This window comes from Argiope bruennichi, chromosome 7 (assembly GCF_947563725.1).
Source record: "Argiope bruennichi chromosome 7, qqArgBrue1.1, whole genome shotgun sequence".
NCBI lineage: Eukaryota > Metazoa > Arthropoda > Arachnida > Araneae > Araneidae > Argiope > Argiope bruennichi.
Window position 1 is genome coordinate 9242781 of NC_079157.1, and position 21647 is coordinate 9264427.

General features: G+C 30.4%; 1 protein-coding gene across 3 annotated transcripts in view; it reads left to right on the forward strand.

The window, feature by feature from the left end:
• LOC129975033 (adenylate cyclase type 3-like) overlaps positions 1-21647 on the forward strand; it is a 376283-nt gene that overhangs the window by 341949 nt on the left and 12687 nt on the right. For all 3 annotated transcript variants that reach the window (XM_056087897.1, XM_056087899.1, XM_056087898.1), the window contains 6 exons: positions 1414-1712; positions 11914-11995; positions 14260-14418; positions 16942-17088; positions 18741-18839; positions 21269-21392. In XM_056087897.1, coding sequence (XP_055943872.1) covers positions 1414-1712; positions 11914-11995; positions 14260-14418; positions 16942-17088; positions 18741-18839; positions 21269-21392 — 910 coding nt within the window. The remainder of the gene's footprint in view (positions 1-1413; positions 1713-11913; positions 11996-14259; positions 14419-16941; positions 17089-18740; positions 18840-21268; positions 21393-21647) is intronic.

The following is a 21647-nucleotide window of genomic DNA, read 5'->3' on the forward strand; positions in this document are numbered from 1 at the left end:
TTCATCACAGTAATAGTAAGAAATTTTTTAATTCGATGAATCAAAATCTTTATTCTACTAAAATATTATGCCGTTTTAATAAAAAGGGAAATACAATTTGAGAAAAACGTATTTGTGTTGGAAAATATTTTATATATGAAGAGACTTTTTTTTATTTCTCTAAAAGATTTTTAAAAAATAACATTCATGTATTTATTCAAACTTTTAAAACAATAATGAGAAATTCAATAATTTCAAAGCAAATTTCTCATTTAAGAAACAAATAGGACAGAATTATTGAATCAACCTCTTTTCTCAAAGTTATCTTAATTTTGAAGAGAAATGATTTTTAATCCTTATTTTACATCTTTCTGAAATCTCTTTACTCGTTATCTGGGGAAAAAAAAAATTTTTTTAATCACTTAACCTTTTGAGAACTTCAAGTAAACAAGTTTTATTTTCTTTGTCTTTTTAAGGCTAAAATAATTACTTGTACCCGAAATAATAATAACAATAACAATAAAAAAATCAAAAATGTGACATCGATTTTAGATGTTTCACTGAATTTGAAAAATTTGGTAGAATTCTTTGAAATCGTTTGCGTAAAAGTAAAACACTTTTAAAAGAATTTACAGTGACAGTTACATTAAAGTTCTGTGATGTTTTTATTATTTTTTTTTCCTTTTCATTTTTGCTAATTGCATTCATCTTCTCAAATTTCTTTTCTACCTTTGTGTCTCCTGAAATTGCTTATTATTTAGGAATTTCAAATTAATGTACCAATGCAATTCGTTCCATTTTTTTTTTTTCTATTCAAGGCGACAAATTCCATTTAAAGAGAGTTTTTTTGACCACTGATTTTTATTTTTTTTTATTCGGTGGGGTATTTTTCATAATAGACATTAAGTCTTTTCCCTAAATTTTTTAACTTTCAAACTACTGATTTCTTCTATAAAAAGTTCTATTATATTTGTTTTAAATATTATCGCAATACTTTCAGCCATATATATATATATATATATATATATATATATATATATATATATATATATATATATATATATATATATATATATATATATATATATATATATATATATATATATATATATATATATATATTTGACCATACGCGTAGCCCAACAGATTATTTTTAAACTGATAGATATATTCATACATTTCTGGTTAGAAAAATTATCAAAATGTCATAAATAATTATGTTTTTTGAAGCAAATAGACTATTTAAACCAGTGAGAGTCCAAAAATTTTATTTAAACATTTAATAAAAAAAATTCCTGATTTTGAAAATTGGGGAGAAGTAAAGTGACTTCGAAACTTGCGTACTCTAAGCGCATCTTCAGGATTTACCAAAGTCCTGTCCATACCTACAGGACGTACCTTGACGATTTTATTTATTTTTTTTTTCCCTTACAGGATTACGAGAATACTTGGACCTGGCCGGCATCCGTGTCTTTCGGCGTCGTTGGCGGGAACGGGTCTAATCTGACCACAGTCCTGCCGACCTTCCCACCTGCTCGGCTGACCCACAACTTCCCTCAGTACCTGACGTACTTCGCCGTGCTGGAGCTGATCGGGCTGACCGTGCTCACCCACCTGTCGCACCTGATCAAGCTCTTCCTGACGGTCGTTATTGCTGTTATCCAGGGATTCATCAACCTGAGCCTCTTGCAGGACTCCCTGGATTATTACGATGACCGGACCTACGGCATAAGGTAAATCACCAGGAGGATTCGTGAAGTTTATTCAAAGTACCGGTAACTGACTATTGTCACGAAGGCTCATCAAGTTTGTTTAGTTAAAAGTTGATTCAAAGTACCGCCGCGGAGACCATAAAATCTGTTAGGTTAAAAGTTGATTCAAAGTAGCGGTAACTGGCCACTGCCTCGAAGACTTATCAAATCTATTTAGTTAAAACTTGATTCAAGATGGCAGCAATTGGACATTGCCGCGAAGACTCATAATATCTATTTAGTTAAAATTTGATTCAAGATTGCGGTAACTGGCCACTGCCTCGAAGACTTATCAAATCTATTTAGTTAAAACTTGATTCAAGATGGCAGCAATTGGACATTGCCGCGAAGACTCATAATATCTATTTAGTTAAAATTTGATTCAAGATTGCGGTAACTGGCCACTGCCTCGAAGACTTATCAAATCTATTTAGTTAAAACTTGATTCAAGATGGCAGCAATTGGACATTGCCGCGAAGACTCATAATATCTATTTAGTTAAAATTTGATTCAAGATAGCGGTAACTGGCCACTTCCTCGAAGACTTATCAAATCTATTTAGTTAAAACTTGATTCAAGATGGCAGCAATTGGACATTGCCGCGAAGACTCATAATATCTATTTAGTTAAAATTTGATTCAAGATAGCGGTAACTGGCCACTGCCTCGAAGACTTATCAAATCTATTTAGTTAAAACTTGATTCAAGATGGCAACAATTGGCCACTGCCGCGAAGACTTATAATATCTATTTAGTTAAAACTTGATTCAAGATGGCAGCAATTGGACATTGCCGCGAAGACTCATAATATCTATTTAGTTAAAATTTGATTCAAGATAGCGGTAACTGGCCACTGCCATGAAGACTCATAATTAGGGATTGCAATACCGGAGCAAAATTTCAATACCGGTATTCGGTATTTTTTAAATCTTAATACCGGGATACCGGTTTTAATACCAGTATTAGAAATTTTAGAAAAAGAAAGAAAACACAGGTGTTTCTTTGTTTTATTTGCCAGTTTTGTTAAAGAGTGTAAATGTCACAAAAAATAATTTATAACTTATAAATTATAACAGTATATAATCACAAAAAAGTAAAGAAACATCTTATTTATTTAAATCACAAAAAAAGTGTAAATATCACTATTCAGTCTGTGGTACTTTTACAAAGTTTTGAAATGTGATCTTAAAAAACATAATGCATCAATTGTACTGTCATTAAGCCTGAAAACTAATTTTGAGTAAAAATTACCAGCTGTCGAAAACGCTCTTTCGGCATCTACGCTAGTTTGTGGTACTGTTAGCAAGGCGCGATATATTTCCAAGTATTTATCTCTAAATCCCTTATCTTCAAATAAAATAAATCGATTTCTCGTCGGATGATTTTGGATATAGCTTATTTCTGTATTGTATTTTGGTTCGTTTAAATTTTTTTATTTATCGCTAATTCTAATTTTTGTTCAAGAGACAATTCCTTTTCACTATCGACAGTAGTGACATCATAATCTTCGATAATTGAACCGAATTCTTCTGAATGTGGATAGGTTTGTGGGTAAAAAATTTTAAGAAAATTTACCCTAAACTTAATCAGATTTGAATTGGTTATTTTCTTTTCTTCATTTTCATTTTTAAAATCATTATAATTATGTAAATACCATAAGACATTTTCTATTTCGGTATGCCTATCTTCTGTTTTATTTTCAATGTAATATATAATTCTTCAGATAGTGATGTGTGCTGTTCTTTCAATGACTGCAACATGAAATTTATTGTTGCATTAGCTGTTAATAAATTAGAATTCTCAGACATAATGCCTCAATAGTCAGTTTTATTGGAAGTAGAGCTGATATAGTTCTGGATATTAAGTCGATTTCACTATCTGAAAAATTAATTTACAGGTTTAAGTCGATTATTGGATATTTGGATTGGATTTCTCAGTTTCAAAAATCGTTCCATCATTAGGAGTAAACTGTTCCAACGTGTTTTAGAATCTAATATTAACATATATTCTGTTTTATTTTCAGTTAGTATATATTTTAGTAATATATCTTTTTTATAGGGGAACGTTTAAATATCTTAACTTTATAAATTATAGGAAGCAATGATTGATGGGTTAATATTTCATCCTCATTAGCAATATCTTCTTCAACAATTACATTGTCATTATCTGCATTGTCAATATCACTCTCACTCTTACTATTTTTCAAAGTTAGAATCCGAAATTTCTATATCCACAGTATTTGGATTTTTCTGTTCTTTATTTTTTTGATATAATACATCTATTACTCCTAAACTTTTTTCATAATTGTTGCCCCATCAGTCGTTATGGTTACAATATTTTCTTTCGGGGATAATCAATGTTTCACTAATTTAGATTTAAGCAATTAATTAAGCCGTTAATTAGCTAATTAATTTTGCCCGTTAGGGAGACATAAAAACAAAAATGTATACTATTTTGCTATGTTCGCGATCCCTAAACATATAGTGGAGACAATTTTAAAAATTTCTAGTAAATACCGAAAAACCGGTATTTAAACTTGTGAATACCGGTATTACGAAATTGTACAAATGGCTCAAAATACCGGTATTCGGTATCCCGGTATACCGGTATTGCAATCCCTACTCATAATATCTATTTAGTTAAAACTTGATTCAAGATGGCAGCAATTGGCCACTGCCGAGAAGACTCATAAAGCTCATTTAGTTGAAATTTGATTCGAAATAGCGGTAAATGGCACTCTCACGAGGACTCCTGAAGTCGTTTTAGTTAAAAGTTCATTTAAAATGCCAGTAACTGACCACTACAAGGAGGATTGATAAAGTCCATATAGGTAAAAATTGAGCGAAAGTAACGGCAAACTAATCACTGTCATGAGATTTCATAAAATTTTCTAAGCAAAGTAACGGGCATTGATGATTGCCCACCAGGACTCATAAAGTTCGTTTAGTTAAAGGTCCATTCAAAACAGTAAATGATCACTGCCACGAGGATACGTGCAGTTCGTTTAGTTGAAAATTGACTCAAGGTAGGGGTATGGTGAAAATAATTTAATATGCAGTTAGGGCACCTGTTTCTCGATCGATTGAATCCAAAATTCCATATACACCTGTAATTTCAGCGTTCAGTACCACATACCATTTACCCAATTTATTAGATTTTTGAAATCCTTTTTGAATACACATGAATAAATAGATCGACAAAAAGTCAACCCAGACTAGATTCAAATTTTTAAGGTATCCGAACACGTTCGGAGCACTATTTTAGAAAAACATTGTATAGACATACTTTAACGATATTTCTATGTTTAAGACTATTCAAAATTAGTAATAGGATATCAATATTTGAAATAAACATTAAAACTTTTTGAAAATTGGCATTTAATAGCATAAATTTAAGCAAATTCTTTAAAAACTTCAAATTGGCAACAACGAAAACTATTACTCTCATCCGAACAAAACTTATATCAAAATAAACTACATAGTTCTCCCTAGGGAATAAACTACAATCGTATGGTTATAATAATAAATAAAAATTTTAGAACCAGTCGAAGATTTATCATGGCATTTTTAATAAGTTTATGACGTTATTAATCAAACAATGGGCTGGCTGTAAATTAAAAAATATTCACTCAATCTAAATTCCTTTAGTTCATTCCCTAGAAAATAGTATAAAGACAAAGTCCACCAAATTTCATAATACTATGATAATTATATTTTGAGTTATTTAATTTGAAGTGAGCAAAAAATTAAGAAAAAAAAATCTATTTTTAAAAATATGCATACACTAACATGTTTTAATAATAAATTATGTGTGCACATACTTAAAATTCACCACATTTATAGGTTATACCTTCTTCCTTCTCAGCATTTAATAATTTCTCTTTTTTTAACCATTTTATTTTTTTTTTGGCAATTTTTCTGTTTGGCAGTGAATGCCGCCTAAATTCGTATATTCTGTTTTTTTCGAGCTCAGAAAATGCTCTAACTGCATTTGCACTATTATGCACTTCAATAATCTTAAGAACATTCAGTAACCCTATAAAAAATTCGTTAAAATGTATTACAGACATAAATGCCCCTAATTTGAGGGTTCGAAGCTCAACAAAGACATCTTTAGGTACAAATTTCCACAAAACACCGTTGAAACTCTCATTGGTATTTTTCATTTTGCAGTGCAAAAAATGTTCCATATTTAAAACTAAATTTGTGTTTATACAAATTTTTAACATTTTTTGGGGGGGAGGGCCTTTAAGTCGGTACTTCCTGTTATTTAAATGTCCACTTCCGGCTTACTGATCATTACGAAAATATTAATATCTTGACTTCTAATTAACGTAGACATAAAAGTAAACCTATTTTGTATAACTCAAAGACTGGTCTATCTAATAAAAAAAATTAAAAATGTCATTTTTTTTGGCGAAAATTGACCTTTTCAACATCTTCGGATACCTTAATGGATCTAAAATTCAAATGTATGCCGAATTTCAACTATTTCGTCCGTTGCTCTCTGGTGTTATGATATTTACATACACAAGAACAGATCGACAAAAAGTGATTTTTTTTTATCAATTTCGTTCAATATATGATAGAAATTATAAATTTGGTGCAAAGACTACAGACCGAATTTCATTCATCTAGTTCATAGCATTTCTGAGTTGTCGTGTCCACTGACTGGCAGACATAAGTTATTTTTTAATTATGGATGCCCAAAACATACAAATTCATTAAAATTTAGAGCACAATTTTTTTATTATAAATATTATTGGAAAATGCTTATTCATTTACGCTTTAAAAATTACTACACTGGACTACATTTAACAATCTTATTAAAAATTACATGGATTCCCTAGCAAAACTTCTAAAAACACCTGGTTAAAAATAAAACAAAAATAGTTTGTATTTACTGAATAGTTTTTGAGATAATTACTTAAAATATGATACTTAAAACCAGACTGTTGGTTATTACGACGAAGTAATTTCACACGAAAACACAAAAGAGAGTTAGAAAAGTGCATAATAACATGATTCTGAGGCCACATGAAATAAATGAATTCATTAAAAACAAATTCGAAATATTTTTCATTTCGCGCCCAGAACTCATTTTTATTCCATTGGCCTTACGAACTTATGAGTAAAGATGTGAATTATCAAGCAAAAACGTGTACGACATATGTTATATTTGGTAATTATCTTTTTGAGATAATTACCAAAAATAGCTGCTTGAAACAAGACTATTGTTCATGATAGCATTTCCCGAAGTCATTTCGCACAAACTCTCTCATAAAAGGTAGGGGCTGAGGGTGGGAGACAAAGGAAGGCTGGAAAAGTAATTGATTTTTGTTCTAGATGGCTCGAAATAATTGGTTCGTTTATTGGAATATTTTTAAGAGAGAAGTACGCGGTGCTAAACTCTGAAAAACTAAAGCCTGTGTAAACGCAACTCGTGTATTCTCCGGACAGAAACGAAAGAAAATGACTCGCGTGTAAGAATAATTACTCATTTTATTATCGCGAAGTAAATTTCATTAAGCGACACGAAGCTTAATGAAATGACTCTTCTTTTTTTGTTATATTTTTCTTTTCTGTTCGAAAAGGACAAGAAAATGGCGAATGTTTTGGGTAGATGTTTGTTTAAGTGATATAAAGAATCCTCTGTCTTGTATCTTTCTTTATGTGAGTTAAGAAATTTATTCATTTCAGTGTCTTAAATAATTATGTCATTTTTCTTTTGATTGCTAAAAATAATCAAGTCCGAATAGATATTATATAATTAAAATGCGTTCAGTTACGTTTAAAAATTACTGTTTGTTATAAAAAGTGATATCTTTTTAAGGTATAAGTTGAAATTTAAAAATAGAATGCCAAGTTGAGGTGCAATCAATTTTACAAATAATAAGTATTTGACAAATAAGCATCGTAACTAGGGGTTGCAATACCGGACCAAAATTTCAATACCGGTATTCGGTATTTTTTAGATCTTAATACCGGGATACCGGTTTTAATACCGGTATTAGAAATTTTAGAAAAAGAAAGAAAACACAGGTGTTTCTTTGTTTTATTTGCCAGTTTTATAAGAGAGTGTAATATCACAAAAAATAATATGGAACTTATAAATTATAACAGTGTATAAAGAATCACAAAGGAACAACTTATTTATTTCAATCACAAAAAAAGTGTAAATATCACTATTCAGTCTGTGGTACTATTACAAATTTTTGAAATGTGATCTTAAAAAATATAATGCATCAGTTGTACTGTCATTAAAGCTGAAAAGTAATTTTGTGTAAAAATTACCAGCTGTCGAAAACGCTCTTTCGGCATCTACGTCTACGTTCTTCAGATAGTGACTTGTGCTGTTCTTTCATGATTGCAACATGAAATTTATTGTCGCATTAGCTGTTAATAAATTAAAATCTCTTCGACATAATGCCTCTCTAGTCAGTTTTATTGGAAGTAGAGCTGATACAGTTCTCGATATTAAGTCGAATTCACTGTCTGAAAGAATTAATTTGCACGTTTAAATCGATTATTGCTTTTTGGATAGGATTTCTAAATTTCAAAAACCGTTCCATCATTAGGAGTAAACGGTTCCAACGTGTCTTAGAATATATTATTAACATATATTCTGTTTTATTTTCAGTTAATATATATTTTTTAATATGAATTTTTTTGTAGGGGAAAGTTTAAATATCTGAACAATTTTTCGAACTTTATAAATTATAGGAAGCAATTCTTGATGGGTTAATATTTCATCCTCATTAGCAATATCTTCTTCCACAATTACATTGTCATTATCTTCATTGTCAATATCACTCTCACTCTTACTCTCTTCAATGTCGGAATCCGAAGTTTCTATATCCACAGTATTTGGATTCTTCTGTTCTTTATTTTTTTGGTATAATACATCTATTACCCCTAATTGAATTCCACGTGCATAGTACAATTGCTGATTTGCACCCATCAACTTTCCAAATTTTTTCATAACTGTTGCTCCATTAGTCGCTATAGATACAATATCTTCTTTCAGGGATAATCCATGTTTCGGTAATTTAGATTTAAGCAATTAATTAAGCCATTCATTAGCTAATTAATTTCGCCAGTTGGGAGACATAAAAACAAAAACGTATACTATTTTGCTATGTTGGCGATCCCTGAACATATAGTGGAGGCAATTTAAAAAATTTATAGTAAATACCGAAAAACCGGTATTTAAACTTGTAAATACCGGTATTACGAAATTGTAAAATGGATCAAAATACCGGTATTCGGTATCCCGGTATACCGGTATTGCAATCCCTAATCGTAACATTGTCCTGTTTTGGAAATGATTGGAACCCTAATAAAATAAGTCTTCGAATAGTTTACTTCTTCAGAATCTTGTTTTAATTAAGACTTTGACTAATATTAAAACTTCGAAATATGAAGACAATAGTTTTAAAATATTTAATGTCTCCTTTCACAAACAAATTCATCCTACATTTATTCGAGTGGAATTTAGTAAAAATTATTTATTCTTTTAAACCTTATTTATTACAAATATTAAACCATCTTTGTTATTGATAGATTAATGCATTCAAATAATTTGGAATTTGTTTATTATTATTTTAAAAAATGCACATGTAAGCTTATTAACAATTGGGATTTTATAATATATATATATATATATATATATATATATATATATACAGGGTGTTTATAAAGTCCCGGACCCATTTTGATGTTTAATAACTCGTAAAATAATAAAGATATAAACGAACTTATGGCATTTATTGATGGAATAACTCATATATTTTCCTTTTCAGGTTTGAATATTTTTACTTTTGTAAATATCGTCTGCAAGTGTGGTTAATTTCAGATAATTTCATTTTCCAGTCTAAATATCTGTACTTTTCTAAATATTGTCTGATTATTAATTGCATTTTTCTCTCTTTTGTTTTTGGCAACTATTGCAATGTTATGTTTACTTTTGATCTGTTTGTTCTATGTAGTACTTTTGTATGTGATGTTTTATTCTAGCGGATATTAGGGAGAATGCATACACCACAAGAGAAAGCACAGATTTTATGGTGGTTCATAGAAATGAAATCGATAGTGCAAGCACAGAGAAATTTCAGAAGAATTTACCAAAAAGATCCTCCATCCAAAAACAGCATCTTGCGGTGGAAAAAGAATTTTCTAGAAATTAGAAGTATCGAAGATAAGAAACGTTCCAGACGTCCTTGCACAAGTGATTTTGATGTTGAGGGTGTCAGAGAGACATTTTTACACAAACCTAGAATATCTGTGAGATCAGCGGCAACAGAATTGGATATGCCAATTTCGACAGTGTACAAGGTTATTAAGAAAAAAATTAAGACTGCATGCATACAAAGTTCAAATTGTTCAAGTTTTGGAACCGAACGATAGGCCTAGGAGGATGGCCTTTGCAACAGATATGCTAAGGAGGGTAGAGGATGCTGCTGATTTTCTGAAGAGCATAATGTTCTCCGATGAAGCATCCTTTCATGTTTCTGGCATTGTTAATCGCCATAATGTGCGCAAATGGCTCTGTGGATGCCGACATGCTTGTCGCTATCTGGCGTGAAATTGACTATCGACTTGATATTCTCCGTGCGACGAAGGGGGCACACGTGGAAGTTCATTGACAAGGGTCATGAAACTTTTTGAGTCTATTTAACCATTTATGTTATTAATTTAAATCTATCTTTATTATTTTATGAGTTATTAAACATCAAAATGGGTCCGGGACTTTATAAACACCCTGTATATATATATATATATATATATATATATATAGCTACAAATTGGTTCGCCAGGTTGCTAATCTTAATTAAAAATTTCATTTAAATTTTTTGCGAAACGATTTTAATAGCTTTCTTAGTAAAATCTTTTTTTAAATTTTAATAGACATATTGTATTTTAGAAGTTTTATACCATTTTGTTCATAACTTAATTTCTTATGCCCACTTTTATGCATCTATTTGCATCATATAAAAAAACAATAGTATTTGAAAGAAATGTTAAAAAATTCACCATTGCTTGGCTTTAAATTAAATATTTATTGTAAGAATAAAATTTAAATATTTGTAGAAGTATACTTCATGCTGTTATCTACTGAAAGTGCAATTGTAATCCAGGATGTAGCATTACAATTGCACTTTCAGTAGATAACAGCATGAAGTATACTTCTACAAATATTTAAATTTTATTCTTACAATAAATATTTAATTTAAAGCCAAGCAATGGTGAATTTTTTTTAATTTCTTTCAAATACTATTGTAAAGCCAAGCAATGTAAACGGTTTGATTATTACTTTAAAACTGAAATATATTGTTGTACCATAAATATAACAAATATTTTCAAAATTGGTTAATATTGAAATATAAACTAAAAAATATTTTTCAAAAATTAATTAAATATAGAAAAAAAAATCATGCTTCAAAAATATCAGTATCTTTAAAAAGATATTTTTTTTAAATTTAAAATGATGCGATAGTCATTTTGTGCAGTGGTATTTGAGAAGTTATTACGGAAAAACTTCAAAATTTTGCTTAATTTTTAATTAATTAAAGTCAAAATTTCGGGAAAATCGTTTTGAACTGCATATCTCCACACTCCAAATTGTGGCAAGTGTATGTGTTAGCTTGGGCAAGGCAGTTAGTTCCAAGAACTCCAAGTTTGGTCATTCTAGGTCAAATGACAAAAGAGCCCCAATACACTCACACACGTTCGAATATTTAGCATATACCCTAGAGATCTTTTAAAACAAGAAAATACTTCGTACGGAAATAGAATTAATATCATTAAAAAGCTAATATTTTGAATTTTTAAGTGATGTAAAAATAGCTTTTGTGTAGTAACATATCGCGAAGGAAAAATTTTTAAATTTTGATAAACTTTCTATTAAAATCTAATGGAAGCTTTAAAAATTCTTCCTTTGTAAATATCAGAAGATATTTAAGATATTTATTACTCAAGAAGTAACTACGGGCCGTATTTGACAGTTTTATATGCAAAAGTCTGCCTTGAACAATGTTTTGAACAACTTTTGAATAATAACAACATTTCACAGCTTGCATATATATGCTTGCCTATTATCATTTATAGTTTTATAGTTATAATTCAACAGTATGTATTTTAAAAGCTTAATATTTTAATAACTAATTTTTAAATGTTTTTTTTCAGCGACCACGACATGAGTCACTCCATCACACAAACTGTGATCGTAGTCGTTGTCGCGGTCTGTCTCATCCTCATCAACAGACAGGTACGGGTGCAGTTAATAATGCAGTTAATAATCATGCATATGTATACAGTTTTAAAATCTCGGTACTACAAACTACAGCATATTTATCGTAGATATCATAGATGAAAAAATCGTTGGAAATTTCAAAATGTATGACACGCTTTTATTTAATTTCACTTACTTTTGGTTAAAAAAGATTGAACTTTTTAATTTATTCTTAGAACCATGTTGATATTATGAAATTCTGTACAGCCTTGTGTTTCTGATTGAAGTGCCGTATTTAAAAATTTCCTTATTAATCGATTCAGAACTTTCAATTAAAATTACATTTTTTATGAGAAGTGTAATTTGTTTGTGAATTTAAGAAAATATGATTACTAGTTTCCATAATAATTATAATACTGAAATAGAAAGAATTCTAATTACTTAAAAAGCATGTAATAATAAAAATGAATTAATTTTTTTTAATACAAAGTGATATGTAATTTTTTTTTATTAGCAAATTGGAGGCAAAAACTAAAACCATAAAATCGCAAATCATCTAAAACAATACGAAAAGAAAACGAAATCACAATGAATATAGTTTGTTATATTCATCGAAAATTAAAGAGATTATGTTAATGATTAAATTCTGATTTACATGGAATATTTGTATCTGAAGATTTTGTGATTTTTGTTTTAGCCTCTGCATTTTAGATGAAAAAATTATTTTCTACTTCATAATCTATATATATAAAAATGAATGTGTGTCTGTCTGTCTGTACTCGATAGATTTAAAAACCATACATCCAATCGCAGTGAAAATTTGGAAAATTATTAGGTATATCCCTAGGAAGGTTTTTGAAAAAAAATTAATCACAGTTGGGGTTTTTTAATTATAAATTAAAAACTAACTTTCCAGCCAAAAAAAAAAAAATCTTTTCATTTCCCCACCGCCAAATGAGTAAGGCTTCCGTTTTTTTTCCCAGGCAAAAGAGGATAGGCTTAAGAAATTTTCGGCAGATTATTTCAAAGGATTCTGTTTATTTTCTTAAGGTTTGATGCATTTAAAGTTAAACATTGTTAATGAATCTATCTTTCAGATTCATTCTGAAGTACTTTTGAATTAAAATAAAACAGAATAAAGGAAATTAAGAATTTCTAATCTGCATAGCATTACCCCAATTGGCGTAGAAGAAAATCACGCATTTGCGTTACCTTAACTGGCGATGAAAATTAACGCATGCGCATTGTGTTCTGTTTGTTGACAACGGATACGGACTTGGTTTTGAAGGCTTAATATGTTTTCGACTCATTATTTCAAACGATTGTGTTTCTTTTCTTTTAATTTGATGCAGTTAAAACTAAACATTGTTAATTTATCGATCTGTTCATGATGAATCTGAGAAAATTTTGTTGAAAACTTCTTGAGATATTATATAAATTAAGAAAAATATTCTTTAGTGCCCATAAGGTTTAAATACTTAGCGACTCATATTTTTAAAAAAATGCTTCTTTTCAGTAAAAAAATAAATATATTATTATATTTATTGCAGTTTAATCATTTCCACTTTAATTTAAAGCATAAATTCTACGGGAGCTAACAGAAAATTAGAGAGATGCATATTACGTTATGGCTGAAGGCCTTTATAATATTATGAGTGAATTATATGACTATCAAAATTTGAAGTTTTAAAATATTTTAATGAAGAAGCGATTAAAATGGGAGTTCTATAAAATATTTAATTATTAAAATTTTAATAGGCATTAAGATAGGCGAACCGGCTGGTCGCCAAAGGTGGCTAGTTTACTATAAAAATTAATTGTCAAACACTTTTATCGAACTCGAATTGTTTCATATTTGCAAAGACGGAATTTTGTAAATGATTTTTCCTTGCCTCCCTATTGTGATAGAATTTTGAAAGTTTATACAGTGGTGTGCTTCCAATGGCATTTGACATTTTTACTATTAAATATATCTATTAATTAACTATCTATTAAAGTAACTATCTATTAATTAAGCTATCTATTAATTAACTGTTTAACTAAACTATCTAAATTAACTATCTATTCATTAAAAGATCTGTTAAATTAACTAAATTTCCTTGGCATACAAGTGGCACCATCTGGAAATGAAATGGAGAAAAAAAGTAATTTGCTAAATTTCGTCTTATTTATAATAATAAATTTTAAAATCAAGACTGAAAATTTAAAATGATCCAAATAAAAACTCTGCTTTATAGTATATTAAACCGATCGTATCATTTCATTTTTGCTAACAATAATTCAAAATGACCCTTGTCTAGCTGGAGGTGACCTCTCGGCGGCTGTTCCTGTGGCAGAAGGAGGTGGAGGAGCAGCGCGAGAAGGTGGCGGACATGCGGCTCAAGAATGAGGCTTTAGTCTACAACATCCTCCCTCCGCACGTCGCCAAGCACTTCCTCGGACAGAGCAAGAAAGACGAGGTGAGCTCATTTTTTTCGCATTCTGCAATTTTTAACGTCTTAATGTTCATGGCTTCAGCATTTGTCATTCTTTAATTTTAGCACGTTAATTTTCAGAGGTTCAACATTTGTCTTTCTGTAATTTTTAGCACTTAATGTTCATATGCTCAGCATTTGTCATTCAGTTATTTTTAGAACGTCAATTTTCAGAGATTCAGCATTTGTCTTTCTGTAATTTTTAGCACTTAATGTTCATATGCTCAGCATTTGTCATTCAGTTATTTTTAGCACTTAATCTTCATATGCTCAGCATTTGTCTTTCTTTAAGTTTTAGCACTTAATCTTCATATGCTCAGCATTTGTCATTCAGTTATTTTTAGAACGTTAATGTTCATATGCTCAGCATTTGACATTCTATAATTTTTAACTCATTTAAGTTTACGACTGAGTATTTATCATTCTATAATTTTTTTACATAATAGTATTGTATCAATGGCTGAATATTTGTCATTCTGCAATTTTTAACGTTAATATTTATAGGCTGGACATTCAACAATATGCGAATATTAAAACTCGTAGGCTGATCGTTTGTCATTCTACAATTTTAAATGTTCATGGGCTCAGGTTTGTCCCTCTGCAATTTTTAACATGTTAGAATTTGTAATTTGGCACATTAACTATGAATTCTGACATGCGCGATGCGACGTGCATGATTAAAAATCGTGCAAAACACTACATGGCAGAAATCTACAAATTTGTAGATTTCTGTCGAGTTTTGAAAAAATATATTCACGTGAAATCTGTTTGACCTGCTCTCTGAGTATAAATGAATATTATTACTATAAAAGGTAAACATTTAAACAGATAAAATTTTCTACAGTATCTATCATTTAAAATATAAATTTATATCATATTTCAAACAAAATCCCTCAAGAAATTGACCATCCGTCGATCTGTACTTTTGTGTGCGTGTCATTCGAAAAAATAACACCTTAGGTAAATGAAATTTACCTTAAAGTTTTAATAGCTTAAACCATATTTTGAACCAAATCCGTCAAATAGTTGGCCATCTGTCGGTCTGTAGTTTAACATGAGTGTAAACGCATTGATTTAAATGCATTAAATTTGTATGTGATCTTGTGACTCTATCTATTTCAAATTCAGGTTTCAGTCGGTCGAAAAAAAGACTTCCAAAATGCATGTTCGATTTTCTGATACTTGCGTACCAAACAAATGCCTGCGATCAATCGTCGGGGGTAAGATTTGGCGATAAGAAGCGAAGCACTGATTCCATGGCTGTATTCCATTCACCACATAAATTAGCAAAACTTGAGCATTGGTTGAAATGACGCATTAAGCAAGAGGAAAAGCAGTTAACTAAATTTAATTTCGGATTTAGCATAATAAATACACAACTATAGTCAGATTCGTCAAAACAATATATACAGAAATAAAAATAAATAACAATGCTGCACCATGAAAAAAAATAATTTACAGTACACTCCCCAGTATCTGACCTAATGTGGCAGAAGCAATGACCGGATAACAAAAAAGCCGGATAGGCCAGAGTTCTATGAATTCATTTCTTTGTCCACCAATACCAGAAGACAGAGTTTTTATACCAAAACTCCCTGTTATAATACTTATTTTCTCACTTCTTATTGAGCACGAAGCCCACTATTTTTCTCAAGCCAAGTAGAATGTGAATGCGGCCACGGCCCAGTGAATCAAAGAAGCAGTTGCCGGTAATGTGTCGCGTTAAAATAAAAGGCTCTGTACTGGTAGTTTATATATGTTCATATACTTCATTGTGCCGTTGCAAGAATTTATTAGAGAAAAAGTAATTTAAAAGTATAAACTGTTCACATTTTAACATAAGTTCTTTAACGCCTAACTTAAATGCAGGAAACCATAAACAAAGCATTAACGTAAATCGTAGGCTTAAATCTTAGGAAAATTGACTTAAACTGATTTTATTTTTCACTGATAATTGATGACCCAGATGCGAAAAGATAACCCTAAGATATGAATTAAAACTTACAGTTTTTAGTTTTTAAAAAAGTTTTTAATAGATGGCTGTTTCTGCATTTTAGCTCGTGGCAGACGCCCCGCTCCTAATGCCTTGGCAATGCTGTCAATGCAACGCCTTGCCTTCGTCATTTAGTACAATAAAAGAAAACTAGGTCAGATTGTACGGAACCATATACTCAATAGTCGGATAGTCGTGAACCGTATACTCGAGAGTGTACTGTAATACAATCAGCTCTAGTGCGTCGCTGCACGTTAAAAACTCTAGATTCAAGCCATACTTCGTAACTATTACATGCAATCAACAATACAAATTTTCTTTACTATACAATGAAGTGAACAACAGCACTAACGTGTCCGACTCTGAAAATAAAAACCAATGAATTTGTCACATTCATGGCCTGGCCCAAGGTCGGTAATTTTTTGAGGGAGGGGACACCTTTACTAATTAGTATGCGAGAAAATTTCGTCGAGACCGCATGTTACTTTCACCTTAATACTGGCCGTTTCTTACAGGAGCTGTACAGCAAGAGTTATGAGGCCGTGGGGGTCCTGTTCGCGGCTATGCCCAACTTCTCCGACTTCTATACGGAAGATTCCGTTAACAACCAAGGGCTCGAGTGCCTCAGATTTCTCAATGAAGTCATCTCCGATTACGATGCAGTAAGTAGACTTAATTTCTAATCTAATCTAATTAATTAACTAAGCTAAAACAATCTAAATAATTACTTTGCACTTCTCTTTCTATTTTGTCTTCAGATATTAGGTTCCAAGGAAGATGATATATTTTCTTGATATCTAGGTGGTTTTGCCGCGTTAATCTCAACAATTTAGAAAAATTTATTAACGGTAACACAAAATGACAGCCCACATTCTTAGCGCCTATAAATTGTGACAGAAAAACCGTCCGGTGGATGTGTGATAAGAGATCAATAATGAATTACGATTCCACAAGAAAACGCGAAACACAAACAATACAGTACAGTCGAAGTACACACAGGACAGCACTTGCAGAAATCAATAACATAAATAGACTACTAATAGTTAATTAAATAGAGCACAGCATAATTTCTCCACAAGAACGTTCCAAAGAGAGATTGACGATTGACTCTTTCTCAAATGTGCGAATCCACTTATGTACCATCAGTGACAGGAGTTGGAAGTTTTAGTTTAATGCCACAGGAGCCAAGCTTAGCCATGCTGCGCCAAATATATGGTAACCATCTACGATAGGATATGGAAATATATAAAAAAAACCTGTATCTTAACTTCTAATAAAGGTATTTCCAAAATTCGTGTACTTTCTAGAACCTTCGTTGTCTGCCGCTGAAGTCACCAAATGGTCTAAAGATCTAGGATCTTACACCCATTCGCCATACATTAAAATACATGTAACGCTTTATTCCTTAACATGAAATAAAGAGCCTAGAAAAGCCATATGACATATTCATAACCATATATAAGAAGCTAACATGCGTCATACAGGAATCGTTCTTATTACATATTATCAAATATCGACAATCAAGTGGAAGCAATTTTAAGTGGTGAAAAGTTACGGACAGCTTCAGTGAACATTTTTACTGTACCATTTCATTCAAAGCTTCGTTTAGATAATGGAGTTCCGAAATATTATAAGAAATGTTCGGAATAAGGCCCATCATCGAAATCTCCATTCACTCCTTCGAAGAAGATGTAAAAGAAATCAAGATGATAGAAATAAGTGCTGTCTTAGTGTTGTGTGTACGTCTTAGTGTGTATTGCTGCAATTGGATAAACTATTTGAAACAGACATGAGTATACTCCTATTGAAACATATTCTTGCATTATGATTAATTATCATAAACATCATAACTTTTTGTCTTATAATTTATTTATAAAGTAATAACATTAGTTTTATTTTTGCGAAATACACTAACAAGAAAGAGACAATTTTTCTAAAATATATATACAAATAATCGCGTATATGAGAAAGAGAGGTCACCAAAAATAATCATTTTCTTACCAGTTTGTCCTTTTAAAAAAAAATCAAATTTTGGTCTTCAATGTTTAGTAAACGCTTGCTAAAGATAACTTCTTCAATAATCAAATCTACTTATTCAGAAATGGCTAATAATCACGTTTTACTAATCAATCTACGTAACATATAAATCATTAACATAGTAGACTACATAAATAAAGATTCTGCAGAATTTTTTTTTTTAAACTAGCATAAATTATACAATTCAATGTCTTAAAATTTGAAATACTATTTTTTAAAAAATATTTCATTATTTTTTATGATTTGTGATAATTTATGCCGCCGTATTTATTTTCAGCTTTTAGAACAGCCAAGATTCAAAGATATTATCAAAATCAAAACTATAGGTTCCACGTATATGGCAGCAAGTGGATTAACAGAAGATTGCAACTATGATGTAAGTCAGATTCAAATTCTCATCACAATTTATTATAAAAAAAAAATTTAAAATAATTAAAACTAATGTGATGAATTCGTTTATGTAAATCTGTCATATTTTTTGAAAAAAAGTTTTTTTTTTATGTTTTTGAATGCAAATTTCCATTTGAGCTACATATATCTATTTTGTATTAATAAATAATGTTTTAATATTGTAACGAAACTGTTCGAACTTGGCGCGGACTGAATGGCTCAGTGGTAGAATGCTATGAACTGAAAGCGGCAGCTCGCAAATTCATTTCTGATTGCAGGCAAGTTGCCTAAGAAAATTGGTTTCTGTTTGATTTACTTTCTGTTATTTCCCGTTTGTTCTAGCATGTTCTTATAATTTCTGTGTTTTTCTAAATCTGAAAGATTCGAGTCATCGCGTCTTGTGGATAAAAACAGATGTAAGGTTTAGTTCCTCGAATAAAATCTCGAGTTGAGATTAGTGAGTATTATCTTTGACTTTAGCTTACACACAGCTAATCTACGCTAACTTCATCTACGTGATAATATATGTAAATAACTCGATCATTTGTTATGATGTCGTTTCTCTAGTTTCAATGCTATCATAGATATTCGGTGGGTAAAAAATTCCACCCAAAAATTTTTAAAAACCATTGGTTTTTATAGTTGTATTTAGCATTTTTTAACTTCTGTTCACATTCGACAATTCATATCAATTCATTGTAACGTTCGTTTTTCGAATTAGTATTTCATTTGTAAATCCTTTAACCTTATATATTTCTGCACTTTCATTTTTCCCATTTTTTGATACATTTGGCTTTTATATCTTAACATGTGTGTTTATATAAATTATTTTTGTTTTTTACCATCTGCTTGGCGCAGCATAGCCAAACATGGCTCTTGCGCCAAAAAACCCGAAAAACCAACCAACCATCATAGATATTCGAAAATAGTTGCTTGGAAGTTATTTTTACTAACAAACCAAGCTAACCAATAATTGTTTAGCGACCATAGTTGGTTGTGTTCGCAATAGTACATAATACTGCTATATCAAAATGGCGTATGTTAAAAGACACTTCCAAAAATATATCTGAAATTTTAATGCAACTTTTGGAAATATTAGTGAGCCAATATATGATTTGACAGCAGATGCAACTAACTTACACAAATGTTTTGCATCAATAAAATGTTCAGAAACTTCTGACATAACAACATATTGATAAAAGAGTGTCGAAATGTTTCGACCTACCTCTATGACTATGTAAAAAAGAATCCCTGAATTTAAATTTATTTTTGGCATAGATTTTCTGGCAAATAAAGTTGATAATTTTTGGGGTTGGCTAAATTCTGTTCGAATTTGCCAAGTTCTTTCTTAATACAATACATTAAAGATTTTATTGCTATTTAACTTAGCGTATGAACTTAATGGCCATCTTCATTTAAGAAAGTTAATATTTCACTTCTTTGGTTCAATTCATACCCTTCTTTGTTTGTTTTTGCCTTGGTAAACAAGGCAATAAGTATTTCCTTAACCCTTTAAAGGGCCATTTTTTTCTAGTCATATTATGTTAAAATATTTTTAGGATTGAAATTATAATAAGAAAAGGGATTCATTTAGCTTATTAGATAAATTTAATTTGATTAATTAATTAATTTGGTTAATTAATAATTAAGTGACAAACCAAGACACATCATTTTGTGTGAGATAAAGAACTAAAGCATCTAAGTTTCTGACTTACTAAAAAAAATTTGTCAGAACTTATGCCAACCTACATAATTTCATACAAAGATTGATAAATTTGGTGGGAAGCCACTTCCCACGGTCTTAGAAAGGGTTAACATCAAAATAGGTATCGATAGACATGCAGTATTTAATAGCCATATATTAAAATCTAAATGTTACCATTTCAAAACATTTTTATTTTTTATTTTGATTTATTTTCAAACAATGTAAGAAAATCGAAAGTAAGCCCTATTTTAAAAATGTTTTAATATGTATCAAAAAATACATTTTAAAACAATTTTGTACTGTTCTTCAATTATTTTTCTAATAAAATAAAATAATTTTTTTCAAATTTAATTTTGTCTCACAGCTATCTTGATGTTAGTAATTGTAAAGCTAAAAAAATAATAATAATATCTGCGGTAATTATGCCTCCCACTTCGAATAATTTGAGTTCACCCTATTGTTATATGCAAATATCTCCCTCTTTCAATTTCCCTCTCACTCATTTTACGACGAAATAAATTCTTCCTGGCGCATGCGCAAACGCTTTGAGTGTTTTAGATTTCAAGAATGAACAGTATATGCGTCTCTAAATTTCTGTGTTAATTAATCAATAAGTAATTACCAGGGATTATAATTAAAATTAATTAACCACAATTTTGTTTTAATTATTTAAATAGACAGATTTACTTTAATAATACACATTTTTGCAGCCCAACGCACCCGTCAAGGTCAAGTGGGCCCATCTGGCACAACTCACTGAATTCGCCCTCACGCTCAAGGAGACCCTCACCAACATAAACAAGGAGAGTTTCAACAACTTCCTGCTCAGGATGGGTAAGGCTGTTTTAGCGATTAAAAAAAAAAACACCTGTATATGTGATTTGATTAGCAATTAATGGCAGAATGCCATTCAGTTATTTTACTTAACCGTACACGAAGTATAGAGGAAGTATTGTGATCATCAAAATATTCGAACACGAGATTTTGACGAATCTCCACGTCTCAGCCATACTTGAGTTCGGAAAAAAAAAAAAAAAAAACATTTCTATTTTCTCTTATAGATAGTATAGAGAAAGTATTGCAATCCTC